This window comes from Macadamia integrifolia, chromosome 12, assembly GCF_013358625.1.
Source record: "Macadamia integrifolia cultivar HAES 741 chromosome 12, SCU_Mint_v3, whole genome shotgun sequence".
Taxonomy (NCBI): Eukaryota; Viridiplantae; Streptophyta; class Magnoliopsida; order Proteales; family Proteaceae; genus Macadamia; species Macadamia integrifolia.
The window spans coordinates 6,126,886-6,143,115 of NC_056568.1; the positions used below are offsets into that span (position 1 = coordinate 6,126,886).

Here is a 16,230-nt window from a genome sequence, read left to right on the forward strand (position 1 = left end):
TTCGCCACCACCCCAATCATCCAACGTGATTTGGTGCTAAATAGGGAGGATAATATAGACTTAGAAGCTGTACATACTCTTGTTTGATACTACTTTACTTTGCTTGACTACAAATAAAAAATAAAATAAAATTGATGCTATGATTGGATTATGTGAATAACGATCCATGAATGCCATCGTCCTTATTTACTTTCTCAGTCTAATTGAATACTAATTATCTTATGTTGTATGAAATATCCTTTCTCAGTAGAGTCAAATCACATGGATTGAAAGGTTATTTCCTCACCATGTAGTGAAGGAAACTTGGTCCTGTTAAAGAAGATTTGTGTAAATATTGACTTAGGAAACTGTTTTGGTTACATTGGATTGTTTGGATATAAAATTGTTGGACCCAAGCTAATTCACTGACAATACTCAAGCCCAATGGTGTTAATCGATTCGGTTTTGATTTAAATGGTTTGGTTTGATTCGGTTTACAAATGTTTTGGCTGAAATATAACCGCATCATTTACTAAATGGTTGCACTTTCTGAAATCACAACAATTTAGTAAACGGTTTCGATTTCACAGTTTTAAACAGTTTCGGTTTTGATTTATTCCATATAGTTTATAAAAGATTAGCAATCGGTTTGTTAGTTTATTCACATGTTTGTTAAATTTTCCTTTTAGTAATAAATGATTCAATGTTGAGAATGTGAAATGCAAACTATTATGTTTCGTTAAAACAACCAAACAACTAAGCAAAATAAAATATTTTGATATAAAATAGTTTCAAGTGCATCTAACAAATCAATAAGTAATGCTTACAGCAGTGATTTTCTCCTTCTCCCCCTCTAAATAATGTGTTATAATATTATAAAACATATATTTAATATGCTATGGTATAAGCAAAATTTGCATTTTTATCAGTATACATTCTACTTAGTGCGTTGGATTAATTTAATCAACATTCCAAACAATGAGCAAGCTACCTCTATAATTACTTGCAGACTTGTAGCACTCAGTATTTGAATCAAATGAGATACTATTGATATTTTGCAACCACCTTATATAATATTTAAACTGGTTAATAGGATCGATTTTGACCGTTTAAATGGTTCGGTTTTTCACGGTTTCAATTATGTTTGAAATCACGGGTTAAACGGCTTAGTTTGATTTCAACCCGTTTAGCTAATCGGCCTGAAACTTGAAACCATAACCGAACCATTTACTAAACAGTTTTGCGATTTCGATGTAAACGGCTCGGTTCGATTTCGATAAACGATTTCGATTTCAAATTCACATCCTTAACTCAAGGATAGGGGTGTCAATTCCTAAACCGAACCGGTAAAACCGGCCAGACCGAACCGATAACAACACGGACCGAACAGAACCGAAGCCTTATTGGTTCGATTCGGTTTCGAGTATTGCAACCCCAAAACCAAACCGAACCGCACCGAAAATCGGATGAACCCGAAACCAAACCAAAACCGGCTCAAAACCCGGACCGAAACCGAAACCAAACCGGTAAGAAACCGAAACACTCCAAAATTCATTAAAAAAAATCAAAATTTGCATAGTTTTGTATACATTTGTATGGAAAGTCGAATCCAAACTATACCAAGAACCAAAACCAAACCGGTTACAAATCGATTTAAGAAATCGAAGACAAACCGAAACCAAACCGCACCAAAATCGAAACCGAACCAATAAGGTTCCAACCCGACTGACTCAACCCGGACCGAAATCGAAACTGACTCAACCTGAATCGAAACTGAGTTGGACCGACCGATTGACACCCCTACTCAGGGATGTCAAAAGTAAGTTTGCATAGGGGTAGGTTATACCTGAACCAGTCAGTTGAAGCATGAGACTAGTCCGACTAATTACTAAACATGTCGAATTCAAACACCAATTGATTAAAATTAGGTGTTCATTGTGCAAGGTAATGGCCCCACTACTGTCAAAATGAGATCAAAATAATAATGTGATTGATCGCTTATAGCCCGATTAATCCGATCATAGTGCATTTGATTATGAGCCAGTTAATGTTTAACTGAACATAAACATGTCCAAACCATGGCCAAAGAAGCCATTTTACCTAAATGGGTGAAATGGTATAAAACCTTAAATTAGTGGAGACCGATTAGACTCAGACTGAAACGAATCAGCCCGACCTATTGATATTGACACCGCTCATTAGTCACACAAATGGTTGGCATGGTTTGAGAAAATGAATCGGATTGGTGTTGGTCTTCTTTGATTCCAATTCTTAGTTGATACGTATTGGTGGATCGGTGTAGACAAGAGGTAAAATGGTCAAAAAGTGACTTCAAACATAAATGTAAAGACACTTCTAACCGTGGCGATGCGTTGCTGTGTTAGTCTCCCCAAGGATTAGTCGAGGTGTGCGAAAAATGGATTGGACACCTTGATTAATAAAATAAATAAATAAGACATTTCTAATCAATCCAGGACGATCCAAATCATTATTGGATTGATATCGGCATACACCGATCCCATTCCCGATACCGACTTCTCAAACCATGGGTTGGACGATGGAGATTTCTTTTTTTTTTTGTTTGGTCGACGATGGAGAGAAGAAACATAGAGAAGGGAATATTATAATGCTCCGAGCAATAACACAAAGGGCAACTCAGTAATTTTGTATAGTTGGTAACAAAATCACCGAAGCTTCGACAACAATTGGAAGGGCAATACCGTAGTTATATGAAAGTCGGAGGGTATTGAAACAATACGTCATTATTTATAACGACAGGGACGCAGGAAACAGCAGATCAACAAATCCATCCAGAAAGAGTGAGCGTCTCGGACCTGTGGTTTTCGATACAGCACCGGGCTATCAGTTTCCTCCATCGCCTTTTTCTCCTCATTTACAGATTCCTCTGCTCATCGATCCGCCACTGTAAGGCTTCGAGCTCGAATTCCAAAGCCCTAACCCTATTTCTGTTTTTTCGACATTTCGATCGTCGTTTGTGTGAAAAATAAAGGATCGAAGTCTTTTCACTTTGGGAATCGCTTTTGGGATTTTCGATTCTGTTGAAGTTGTTTATTTTGTTGCTATGCATGTTTACTTGTTTTTATTTCTCTCTTCTCATCTGCATCCTTCAACGTTTTTTATTTTTCCCGTTTAGGTTTTGAAATTCTTTGTTTAATGTACGAATCTCGATTCGAGGAGATTTGCTATGTTTTGAGTTTTATCATGATCTATGATGTTATCGCCATAGATTTCCCTCGGGGTTTTCCTTTTGGTTAGATTATGCTACTTCTATGCTCTGCTGGTTCTGTTGTAATATATTTCTAAACTAATTGGGATTTTTTTATTGAATTTTGAATCCTAGGGTTTGATTTGTGATTTGTAGAGGAAGTGTTTAGTTTTGTTTTGCCATCGACTGTACTGCGGATTAGAGTTAAATGTAGAGTATTATATATGATGGTCTTGCACACAGAAAATCTGTAGTATGTAAACCGCACTCTGTGACTAGTGTTGTTATACTCAAGGCTCTGCATGTTGAAGTATTTTTTTATTATTTTGAGTAATATGTTTCTACATTTCATGATCTTCATGTTAGAGTGCTTGCTATATATGTACGCATTCAAAGGGTTTTACTCACAACGTTTTAGGACAAGCTTTTTGTTTGATGCCATTTTGGCGTTGCGTCTGTGAAACTTATGTGTAAACAGGAGGTGCAGATTCTTATATTGGTTGGAATTCCCTTCCCTCTTTTTGTTTCCGGAGAACCATGAGTGACGAGGCTGAGAAGACGTGTCCTCTCTGCGCTGAAGAGATGGACTTGACAGATCAGCAGTTGAAGCCTTGCAAATGTGGTTATGAGGTGTGAAACACAATTTCTTGTTCATTTTATTAAAGTGGTTTCTAATTGCGAGTATTTTCTTTGATTTACTGCCTGCTATCTTTAAATGAATGTTGTAAAACTTATTTTGTGATGATGGGGAGTTAATTTTTATGGTGGTTTTGCCTTGGGAGCCGTATTGTTTGCTTTCTTCTAGTGTTTTCACATTTACTCATTTTACTTTTTCTATAATCCATTATATATTTGCAGATTTGTGTATGGTGCTGGCATCACATAATGGACATGGCTGAGAAAGACGAGGCAGAAGGAAAGTGCCCGGCATGCCGCACAGCTTATGACAAAGAAAAAATTGTAGGAATGGCTGCCAACTGTGAAAGGTTTGGTTCCTTTCTAATCATCTTCTTGTGTTATATATATGTATATTATTTCTTTCTTTAAAAAAAAATTGAAGTGTATGTGGTGGGGAGGGGGAAAGAAGCTGGAATTCTCACAGTGTTATCTTTTGGTCAGGTTGGTGGCTGAAATCAGTTCGGAGAGGAAATTGAAGTCACATAAGGCAAAGCCAAAAACTTCTGAGGGAAGGAAGCACCTTAGCAGTGTTAGAGTAATTCAGCGGAACCTGGTTTACATAATTGGGATACCTTATAATTTAGCAGATGAAGATGTGGGTAGTTTCTTCATGTCTGATCCTTTAGTCTAATTTAAATATTTGACAGACTGAAAAAGAAGAATCTGCAGTTTGATTTTTGGATTCTTTTTATGGCACCTGAACTGGTTTTCTTTTTACTGAGCAGCTCCTTCAACGCAAGGAATATTTTGGGCAATATGGCAAGGTTTTGAAGGTGTCTATTTCTCGAACAGCTGGGGGTGTTATTCAGCATTCTGCGAACAACACTTGTAGTGTGTAAGTTTTAGTTCTTGTCATTGCGTTAAGCTTTTACACAATTTGGGTGGTGCTCTGTTTTCACCTTTTTTTTTTTGGAACTATGTTGAGTCAAACTTTTAAGTCGAGTGATGCTAACTATTGTGATTTTCTGGTCAATGAATTTGAGTCATTGAATTGTTTAACTTACAAATCATGTTTCAAAATAATATTCGATTCGCTTGACACTTATTTTCTTTTCTTGTTGCTGTTGTCAATTCCCAGAAAGTGTTTCAACTATTTGTTTGCTCCTTATTTTCACAGTTTATCATCATTAGCATTTTTGTACGAAGTTTCCCTGTTTTCCATAGAATTGGGTATTGATTAGGCTTATGGTTTAGGCATTGGTGTACCTATATATTTATTTATCTTTTGTTGACAATTGTTTTAGTTCCATTTTGTCACTTTTGGCTCAGATATATTACTTACTCAAAAGAGGAGGAAGCTGTTCGATGTATTCAATCAGTACATGGTTTTGTCTTGGAAGGTAGACCGTTGAGGTAAGCACAAAATTTTCTGTTCCAATGATTACAGAGTTGTACATGGCGTTATCATATTTGAGTCACTATTGGAGCTTGTTCCTGCAGAGCATGCTTTGGAACCACAAAATACTGTCATGCATGGTTGAGAAATGTGGTATGAACTTTATTTTTTTTAATCTGGCAAAGCATAATCTTGTTCAGTCAATATTTCCCTTACGTAGAAGCTGCAAAGGAGCTTGTTTTATTTTTCGCTGAGAACACTATTTTATTTTTACAGCCTTGCACCAATCCAGATTGTTTATATTTGCATGACATTGGTACACAAGAGGATAGTTTCACAAAGGATGAGATAATTTCAGCCTATACAAGGTATATTCTTGCAACTGAATTCAAGTGCTTTTATCTCCTTCCCAATGATATATTGACATGGTTCATGAAAATGCTTGTCGTCCTGAATATCATTACTTACGATTTTTTTTTTTGTTATCATCATCACTTCTTAAATGGTAATTAAGAATAATGCTTTATTCCATTGCATCTGTGTAAGCATTTAGAATTGTGTATTCGGCTTGTAACTACTTTTTATGGCATTAAAGAATATGATGCTTTAATAGTTGCATCTGTGTAATCTTTAACCTATGCTTTAACCATCGCATCTGTGTAAAAGCTGGAAAGGAATCCAGCTTGCAACCAAAAAGCTTTGGCACAAATTTTTTTGGGGGTCTGGTATTAGTGTGAGTTATTGCACTACTATTCAGTGTAGTGGTCTCTAATTTATAACTGTTGTCCAAACCATATAATAATTTTATCTACTGGAGGAATTCCTGCTAGTCTGCAGGGGGTTGGAGGGTAAAAAACAAATGCAAATCTGTTGGAAAGGAAACTAGTCCTTGACCACAATAAACAGAGAATTAAGCAAAAAGCAAGAAGCAATTCCTTCCCTACCTTGTACCAAGCTTTTTTTCCCCAGGAAAAAAAATCCTTGAAGAGCTTTTGACATCAAGGCTTGAAATAAAACTTCATATCGGAGTCCCTCTGCTAAATAAATAGTAGCTTAAAATCTATAATGGGAAAATTTCACCATCTCATTGCTTAGGTGGGAGGGGGGTTCTTGTTTGTAACTGTCACTGTTTCCATTGGGCTGAAATCAGTCATTCTATTACATTTGTTTGTCTTCTGCTATTTAATATTTTTCCCTTCTATTTGTTCATCTTAAACACTTGTACTTTCTTTTCACGGTTGTGTACATATAAATGCCTCTTTACCATAGTTTCACATTATGGCCAATTCGGATTTTTTTTTGTACTGTAAGGGTTCTGCTGCCCTGCTTCCTGTTTCAAACTCTTTTCTTGGTTCATTTTTGCTCCTGCTATGCACTTCTACTTGTAAATTGCATTTTCTTCAGTGGTAGCTTCGTGGTATGGCTTATTGACGCACATAGTGGTTTTAAAGGAGTAGAGTTCAACAAATTACTGGTGCTACATATAATTTGCAAAGGCGTTCAGGGAATGTGTTGCCTCCCCCAGCAGATGACTACTGTAACAGCAGCGCTGCTACTTCTGGCAAACCTATCATTAAAAGTGCCCCCAGTGTAAGCCATTTGATGTTAGCCTTTTTTTTTTTTGCAGAAATAAATGTTTTCCTACTGGCTATTTCTGACTGGAAGCTGAAGAGATATAATCAGATGATTTTCTACTTTACATATTGTTTAAGTAAACTGGTTAGGGTACTTGATGTATCGTCTTGTTTCTGATTGTAAATTGTTTGTGTTTTCTGCCAGAATCCTGTAAGCCAGGTTAAAGGTTCTCCTCCTAATGGTTGCTCTGGAAGATCTATAGCGCTTCCTGCTGCAGCATCATGGTAGGCCATTTAATTTTGTTTGGCCTCTTCCATTGTTATGTGAAATACTACTGCTAAAGGTAGCTATTATGCTTTCCAGGGGTATGCGAGCTTCAAATTGTCGGTCTCCAGCTCCAAGTTTGGTCTCTTCTAATGGGCCTGTTAAACAAGAAAAAGAACTTGATGCATTTAATGATTCATTGGTGCTTCCCTCAGTGGTTACAAACACAACTCAGTCTTCTACATTGCATAATGATCTAGGAAAGAAATCCATGGTAACAGAAGAAAGTCATTCGAAACATCCTATTGGTAGATCAGGATCATTGGACTCTTCAAAACAATATGTTCTTACAGATAGTTGTAGGCCTGTATCAGATACACCTGCAGATTGCCTAGAGACAGCTTCATCTATTTACAGCAACCATTTGTCTCCTTCTGCATTTAAGGATAAAGACAGGGTCGTTACTGTGCCAAATTCGGTAGACATTGACAGACATTCTTGTAACTCTACTCCAGCTAAGGACGGAAATATTTCCAGAAGTGCAAACATCCAGAGTTTATGCTTGAGGTTGTCGTCTATGAACGTAGAAAGCCAACCTGGTTTTGAGCTTCCCGACTCCTTAAGATCTAATGGCTCCTTTTCAAACCATGTTGAATTCAGATCATCTGGAAGTCACCAACCTGGTTTTGAGCTTCCCGACTCCATAAGATCTAATAGCTCGGTTTCAAATCATGTTGATTTCAGATCATCTGGAAGTCAAGGTTCACAACCTCATTCTGATCAATATAGAGAACCTTTAGGCTTGCAGCCCTCAAGGAAAGTTTCTGCATTGTTTGATGGTCAGTCTGGTTCGGTTGAACAACCTGATTGGGGATCTAATTCACCTGCACAAGTTTTGCAAGATGTAGGCAGTAAAGTGGAGGACTTAAAAACTTTTGATAGTCAAAGACTGAAAGTTTCTGAAGAGATCAATTGTTCATATCTGCCTTCGCATACTTCACCCAATATCACAAACCATGATAGTAGAACTTCTTGGCAACGGAGCGAAACATTCAGAAATAGCAATCCAGATTATGTAGATACAATTTCCGAAACCATCAGTTCATCATATCCGTCGTCTTTGTATAATACACCCAAGGTCACAAATCATTATAGCAGAACTTGGCAACAGAGCGAAACATGCAGAAGTAGCAATCCTGATAATGCAAATACAAAAACTGTAAATACAAAAGTTGATGACTCCTTTTTCCCATATAAATCTGGTGATTCAGTATCATTAAATGGATATAATGTGAATGAAATTGGCGGCCCCAGTGAAGTTAATGCGACTTATGAATATTCCGATGTGTTATCAAGTGTAGAGAAAGGAAAATTTTTGGGCAGAAACAACAATGGTGTAGTCGGTGTTGAAAAGAATGTAGCTTTGGATATGGGAGAGAGCAGCATCATCTCAAATATCTTGTCAATGGACTTTGATTCCTCAGATGACTCATTGACCTCACACAATTTTGCTAAATTGTTGAATGAAACTGATAAACAACATGGTTCTCATAAAATATCAAGTTCATGGAAAGCACAAAACAGCAATCAATCAAGGTTCTCATTCGCAAGACACGATGGTTTTGCGTATGAAGGAGCTGGCTTGGAGCCCTCTTTCAATACAATTGGGTATATGACAAAGAAATATTCTGTCCCCCAAGATTCTTTTGAAAATAGGGATCATTTCTTTGACAAGCTTCATTCTGTCCACCAAGATTCTTTTGAAAACAGGGATCATTTCTTTGACAAGCTTCATTCTGTCCCCCAAGATTCTTTTGAAAACAGGGATCAATACTTTGACAAGAATCGGAGTGGTTTTTCACCTGGCATTTTCGAGGAATCAGATAGTTATTTCAGCAACCATTCACCTGTCTCTTCTAATAAGCTATCTGGTGAGTATGGTTTTCGCCTTGTTTATTGTTCCTTCTGAAAATTCTCTTGTATTTATCTCTCTCTTGGCCCAAAACTGGGCCCCAACCTTGGACGCAAGTATCTGCTATTTATTTTCATGGGCAACATCTTGTTCCATGCGATGCTTCTCTTTGGCAGGTCTTTACCACCAGTTGGTATGAGCTTATTTACTAGAGAAAGGCTAGGATGCATGTTGGTGAACCCGATTTTACATTGAGGCCTTCCTTAAGTTCTCTGACATCTCGATTTAGGCATTGTTGGATTGACTGAAAAGGAATGTGATAGTGTTTTAGTTGATTTTGGAAAGGTGGGCAACAACTATTTCTATTTTCTCGATTGGCTAATGATCCATGTTTATGTTTGTGTACTTTGTTTTGGACTTCTGGTAGCAGTGTAACAAGTGCTTTTGAAGCTTGAATAGACTTTTTTGTGTATTCTTCATCTACCATTATCCATATCCCATTGAGGATTGGTTACTGAATGGGTTATCATTCCTTACAGTTACAACTTTCTTAGGTTTTCTTGTTTGTCCAAATGGTAGAAATCCATGTAGGGGCAAGATGTTCTAGAAGTGGTGTTAAGCTATTATTTAGTGAAGTTTCAGTATGAGAGGTTGTGGTTTGAGTTTTACAACGATCGTTTGTTCACCTTTAGTTCTTTTTCTGAAGGAGCTTCAGCTGCCATTTTGAACATCTGGGTGTAGTATCCTGATGGTCTGACCTTGAAAACTGGATAGAGTATAGTTGGTTTACAGTTCATGTCTCCAACTCGCCATCCACTCTCAAAATGTGGCTTGAAATTTCTATTTGTGCTTGACATTGATTGTCTCTTGGGGTTTTTATGTGGTTTCAACACTGATTGCATTGTTTCTGCATGTGGAACCGCATTGGGAATAGGTGACAGGGAGTAGTTTCACCATGCAAATGGTCACTGTGTTTTTGCAGGCCAAAGAAGCTTGGATGTCTGGTTATCTTATCAGTTACTTTGGTGAACTAGGATTGGATTTCAAAGTAGTTATTGGAGATTCAACTGGGATACTATCATTTGTGAGAAGGGTAGTTGAAGAAAAATATGCGAAAATATGCGTGATTTGATTTTGTATGTTGTGGTATACCACCGGGGGGGGGGGTGCAAAAGATAATATAAGAAAAATACTTGGTGGTGGTGGTGGGGTTGGGTGGGTGCAACAGATGAGATTGCAGGTTGATTGTTGTCTCATGTATGATGATGTAAGGCTGGTATGGAATTGTTTGCTCAGATGAAACCTGGAATGAGATAGTTTGAGGGGCTTTGCAACCAACATATGGATTTTACATTTGAAGATTAAACACTTGGGGAAAGATGGGGATAGTGGGATGGCAGAAGTTATAACTTATTCATTGTGTCTAGCAGAGATCCTTGCATACCAGAAGTTTGGAGTTTCCGAGAGTTGAGAAGTGGTTGGGATCAATTCACAAGAAGTTTCTGGATATGTAAGAGATGCTTTGTTGGGGAGGAGGAAGAATCAGCTTTTCATGTAGGTATCCATTAAGATATAAGAAGTACCAACAATTTTATGCTTTGGTGATCATCATTATTATTGTCACTAATTCTGCCGCTATTTCTGTTTCGGAATCTGTTGGAAGTAGCCCTTTAAAGCAAAACTATATTAGCAGAATTGTTGGAAGTGAAATATTTGAATGGAATTCTTTTAAGTGGAAACCATTTCCATCCTCCAACCTACCATACTCTCATGATTTCTGGAACAAAAAAGGAGTTACATGAATTCTGTTTTCAGTTGGGCCACTGATGCAGGACAATCAGTTTAGCCTGCTGATATGGGCACAATCCCCAAATAAATCAAGTGAACCCTCTCCCCACCCCCCCCCCCCCCCTAAAAAAAAAAAAAAAAAAAAAAAAACCAGCCGAAAAGGTAGAAAAAGACAGTTATGTACCTTGGTTACAAAAATCAAACTTATTGATATGTTGAGCAAATCCTGGCCATCCTTTTGGCAGCTAAGAATGTTCTTGCATCAGTCGGTCATTTGGACTTCTATAAATTAAGTGATGGTGATTGCTAAAAACACTGAACTTAGTAGGGGAGTTCATGGAAGAGGCCACATGGTGATGGAAAAGGGGTCTCTATGTTGTACAATGATGCTAGTTCTGAACCATTGAATTAATTTCCTTTCTGGTCGTTTTTTATAGTATTAATTGTGAGAGGCTGGTTATAAGCTAATTCAGAATGCTAGTTTGAAAACATAAACCATTAAAGTAGATGTATTGGCAGGACTAGTGGATAACCCAATTTAATGTTGCATATCATATAATTTTCACCAGCTTCTGTTTCTTTTCGTTTCATGACGGGGAATTAACTCATTAAGTGCTTGGCAGTTCTTGACGATTTTAATTATGCTATTTTGGGAAGGGGGAAATTTTCCCCCTTTTGATTGTGGGAGATTGACACCTTTAAGCCAGTTCATTCATGTTCAATAACTGGATTATCAATTTATCATCAGATGTCAACCCATATATTTACAAACACCCCCCAAAAAATAATAAAAGAAAAAGAAGAATTGTACTATTTGAATTAGAAAAAGTGTACTATGTGAATTTAACTTGTTCTCCATGGCTGGTGTGTTGGACAGTTCCTAGAGCTCAAATTTCAGTACCACCAGGATTTACAGTTCCAAGCAGGGCCCCACCTCCTGGTTTCTCTTCTCAAGAGAGAATGGACCAATATTTTGAAGTTCCTACTGGTATTTCTATTATTGTGTTTTATGTTATCACACTTTCAGGTATCTAGTTTTACCATTTTATTTTCACATTTTCTAATTCCAATGCAGGGAATCATTTGCTCGAAAGTTCCTCTCTCAGAAATCAGTATCAGGCACCACCAACTGGAAACATTAGCAGCATTGGGGATGTTGAGTTTATTGATCCTGCAATATTGGCTGTTGGCAAGGGCAGGCTGCCGAATGGGATAAATAATTCAGGATTAGATATAAGATCAGGTTTCGCTCCACAGCTTACTCCTGGAAATGATGCAAGGCTTCAGTTGTTGATGCAACAATCCATCTCCGCTCACCAGAACCTCAGATTTGCTGAACATATTGGTGATAGATACTCCTTCAATGATCCCTACAGTATTCCTTCTAGGCTTTTAGAACAGTCACAAGCTAGCAACCTGACCCCTTTTGCACAGTTGTCGCTCCAACAATCCAGAAATGCACACTTTCAAAATGGTCATTGGGATGGTTGGAATGAGGTACAGGCTGGTAATGACCTGGGTATGGCAGAGATACTGAGAAATGAGAGACTAGGATATAACAAGTTTATTCCTGGTTATGAGGATTTGAAGTACAGAATGCCTAGTGGTGACTTGTACAACAGAGCTTTTGGGATGTAATCATTATTTGAGGTGGAACATTCCTTTCGCTGGCTTGACGTTCCTTTAGATGGAGCAGAGGTGACCATGTGCGTAAGAACAATCTGTGCTCTGAGAGTTGTTGATTGTACCTGGTTACATTGGGCAGATAGTTCTCTGTTAGGAAGCTTGAAGAAAATTGATTGAGCTCTACTACTTCTTGGTTACAAAACGTTGATCACTTGTGTTTCTAGATTTTGGAAGGTGAGTAACACTTTTATATCTTTTACATAGTATCTTCATTCATATGAAATGTGGGGCATGCATGGGATCAGGACACTGTTTTTTGAGAGATCTACTGGGCCAAAAATCAGAAAGGCTTGGATGAATGCTACTCTTTGTTTTTACTTTGTTCATTTATATTGCAAAGTGTCATTGCATGAATCTACCTTTCAGATGACAGAATCAACTGATTTTGTTGGTTATTGGCATAGTTGATCTCTTAGGGGTTTTGCCCAGACAGGCAGGCAGTGGTTTTGTCGTGCTGAATTGTATATGAATGTCAGACTTCCCCCGATGGATGCGTTTCATATTATTTTATGCGACTGTGGTATCCCTGATGAACAGGTAAGCAGCTGTAAGGAGAACCGTCAGCCTGAATGTATTCATATGGAACAAACTGGTGTTCCGATTCTCCCTCCAGAGGGGCCTCCAGAGGGGATTGTTATGGTCACATTTTGGAAAGAAGAGTGAAAAGCTGGGCTATTGCAGTTTCGTAACTGAAGAACCGAATCCTGAAAAAACTGTTAATTTGTTCATAGTGCTTGAAAGATTTGTTTGGATTGAATATTTGAGTTGGGAAGAATTTAGCTAAAATGTGCATACCATACCTTATTTCTCATATACCTGGATGTTGTGTACACTTGTATATGTTGTTAGGCCAGGATTTTCCTTTTTCATTTCCTACATTTGTTGTATCTGCTGCACTTGTCTTTAGGGAGATGGTTAGCCCGTCCTGCTGGACCTCCAGCTCTGTTGGGATCCGATCAATTGCTTTTAGTTTTGGGCTCAGCGGCAGGTGCGCTGGGGAGTAAAATGGCCAATCACGCATGGTAATAGGATTGTGTTAACTACCAGTTAGTCCGATATCCATCCATAAAGAAGTTTGGATAAGCCAGTTAAGCTGTGTGTGGACTACCCAGTGGATATGGGTGGTCTGAACAATACTTGGATATGGTTGATCCAAATCAGTCCGGATTTGATACTGATAAGCCAGGTAAGCTGTGTGTTGACTACCTAGTGGATATGGGTGGTCTGAACAATACTTGGATATGGTTGATCCAAATCAGTCCGGATTTGATACTGATAAGCCAGGTAAGCTGTGTGTTGACTACCCAGTGGATATGGGTGGTCTGAACAATACTTGAATATGGTTCATCCAAATCAGTCCGGATTTGATACTGATCCATCTGTATCAGTCCAGATTGGATGGATCTACCTCTTGTTTTTCTTCAGAAATTGGATTTTTTTTTTTTGATTTTTGGACTATTTTATCCCATCTTCAGTCCCTGTACTTTCTATTTTATTGGTGTTGGCTCCATTTGATATGTACAAATCTGGTGTCGGTCTCCTTTCTACTTTATATTTCAGACTTGAAAATTTTGGTTCTGAACGCCGATAAAATTGACTTCCCTTGGTTTATTTTGCAATCAGGCAGAGCTTTAGTGAAGTGTGGGTGTTAACTTGGTTCGGGAGGTCATGGTATGGTGTGAAGCTCCGAACGCGGCAGCCTTGGCTAGTTGAGCTTCCTATACGAGGCTTTATGCCCACACCCCGTCTTCTGTGGGGGAGTACGCCTACCCCGCTGTCCGTTGTTGCGGGTGGAAGGTGCGCTGCCCACATCCCATTTATGAATATAGTATAAGAAGTGTGAGGGTTCTCTGAACAAGTAGCATATTCTCCATTTTCTCATAATGATTTTTTAATAATTTTTTATGTTAGAAAATAAATAATAATCCCATGTGAGAGGGTGAGCAGTACGTCTCAGGCTCAGAACTTTTTCCCTATTAAAAATTTAATCTTTATTTTAATCATTTGGGCTGGGATTTGAGCGAGAAAAATAGTCTTTGAGAGTTACAGCCCATGCTTGAACCCAGCCCATTTTATATAAGAGCCCGTTTTTTGTTAGGGAAAAGAGCTCTCAAATAAGGGGTGGAATTTTTGGGTTTTACATGGGAGAGGGTGTCATTTTGTCGCCTACTGCGTCTAGTTGCAGGGGCCACGTGATTATGCCAGGTTTGGATGGCTAAGCGGGCAGCCATTGGAAACAAATCTCGAATCTGGAATTCTGGATCAGCCATTGAATGTCAGTCAAAATTCCGGCTATCAGAAGAGGATGTTAGATTGAGTTGATGATTTGATGTGTTGGGTTCAAGTTTTTGTTTACTAGCCGAGAATTCAGTACCACATGATTGTAGATTCAAGTCATGACCCAGATTGGATTTTGTCGTTGAAGAACAAAATAGGGACAGCCAAAAACACTCAAGAAGGTTTGTTTCAATAAACAAAGAAACTTTAACCCTGAATTGGGAGTTTACACAGGTTAGTTGTAAATTTATGTTTTGAAATTTTTTGCACCATTGATATCAGGCTACTCATGAAATGTTAAAGAATCCATTGATGACACTGCTTCATTTGTTTCTCTGTTTCATCGTTCACTACACTGGCCTCTATATCAGCTCCATTTTCTATGGGTATTACTCATTCTTGAGTTCAGTTTAGATAAACTTATCTTATACTGTTTGTTTTCACTGTAAAATATTTTACAGAAAATAGTTATTATTTATGACATATTTTTACAGAAAATTTCAGTTTTCACTTCGTCTGCTTTTGTCTTGATCATCGACTCTCTTCACTTCTATAATTCTGCTTGCTTCCTCTTCTATGCCTTGCCTCTTCAAGGTCAGTATGAGACTGAAAATCCTAAGTCTCCTACGGTCAGAAGAAGAAAACCAAGACTGTATACATTAAACGAAAATACCGAGGCTGTATAAGAGGATGTACTATAAAATTGGTCAATCTACATCATATGCATCAGAGAGAGAGAGAGAGAGAGAGAGAGAGAGAGAGGTATAAATATTTGAGGAAAATAAGTTCACTATTAGACTATGTTCTTTTGTGGTCAGCTGCTTAGTCGAGTTGGTTGGCACATAGTGCAGTAGGGCACATAGTGCAGTAGGGCACTTGTACCCTGGAGGTCTCAGACCACATCTAATGCACTTTAGAAAAGGTTCTTAAATGAAATGGAATCTTTGAAAATCCAAGGACTGCAGCCAACTCATGTGTTTGTTTTTCCCCACTTCATGTACATATTTGAACGTGTGCAAACCCTTTGAAAAAGCATAGCCGTTTGGTTTACTTGGAAGGTCATTGCCATCTTCTCCATCCACAGCTGGAAGCCTGCACAGGCAGCACAGCATTCATTCATGTTGACAGTCATTTGTTCAGATAGATTCATGAATTCATTCATGTCAGTCATAAAGTCAGTGAAGGAAGCTGGGAAGCTGGAGAGTAAGTCAGTCATTGATTGGCTAGGAAGAGCAGATAATGTCACTGAGGAGTGATAACTGAGGATTTTTATCCCCCAACAATTGAAGAAAAGTTGCTGACAACATAAGCGCATTGCCAAATACTATAAGATTATTGTCTATTGGACAAAGTATACATTGTAATCAACAAAATTAACATAGCCTTAGGGTGAATGACAAAGACCCATCAACCTAAATTTAAAGAGGGTTTCGCAAATACCAACACTTCAAAATAAGAAGTTATAAGCTCTCCTTGCGCCTAAAAAAAAAAAAAAAAAAAAAAAAAAAA

At 38.0% G+C, this 16,230-nt stretch overlaps 1 protein-coding gene across 5 annotated transcripts; it reads left to right on the top strand.

Moving 5' to 3' along the window:
• The first annotated feature begins 2,773 nt into the window (after nt 1–2,773).
• On the top strand, nt 2,774–13,257 carry LOC122057592. 5 transcript variants are annotated; one of them, XM_042619743.1, is made up of 14 exons: nt 2,774–2,904; nt 3,684–3,835; nt 4,064–4,191; nt 4,325–4,478; nt 4,609–4,718; nt 5,153–5,236; nt 5,324–5,372; nt 5,496–5,587; nt 6,671–6,809; nt 6,999–7,078; nt 7,158–8,989; nt 11,636–11,746; nt 11,834–12,618; nt 12,982–13,257. In XM_042619743.1, the coding sequence occupies exons 2-13, from the start codon at nt 3,743–3,745 to the stop codon at nt 12,394–12,396; spliced, it is 3,435 nt and encodes a 1,144-aa protein (XP_042475677.1). In that variant the 5' UTR covers nt 2,774–2,904; nt 3,684–3,742; the 3' UTR covers nt 12,397–12,618; nt 12,982–13,257. The 5 variants fall into 5 exon arrangements, with proteins under 5 accessions (XP_042475677.1, XP_042475678.1, XP_042475682.1 ...); XM_042619744.1 differs by having other exon boundaries at nt 2,780–2,904; nt 3,693–3,835; XM_042619746.1 differs by lacking the exon at nt 2,774–2,904 and having other exon boundaries at nt 2,926–3,835; nt 7,158–8,758; nt 8,813–8,989.
• The last annotated feature ends 2,973 nt before the right edge of the window (nt 13,258–16,230 follow it).

What these genes read in the sequence shown, in the direction of transcription:
- LOC122057592 (XM_042619743.1), top strand. Translation starts at nt 3,743, where the DNA reads ATGAGTGACGAGGCTGAGAAGACGTGTCCTCTCTGCGCTGAAGAGATG. An exon ending in GCGAACAACACTTGTAGTGT is followed by an intron (nt 4,719 to 5,152) that starts GTAAGTTTTAGT and finishes CTTTTGGCTCAG; the next exon opens with ATATATTACTTACTCAAAAG. An exon ending in CTTCCTGCTGCAGCATCATG is followed by an intron (nt 7,079 to 7,157) that starts GTAGGCCATTTA and finishes TATGCTTTCCAG; the next exon opens with GGGTATGCGAGCTTCAAATT.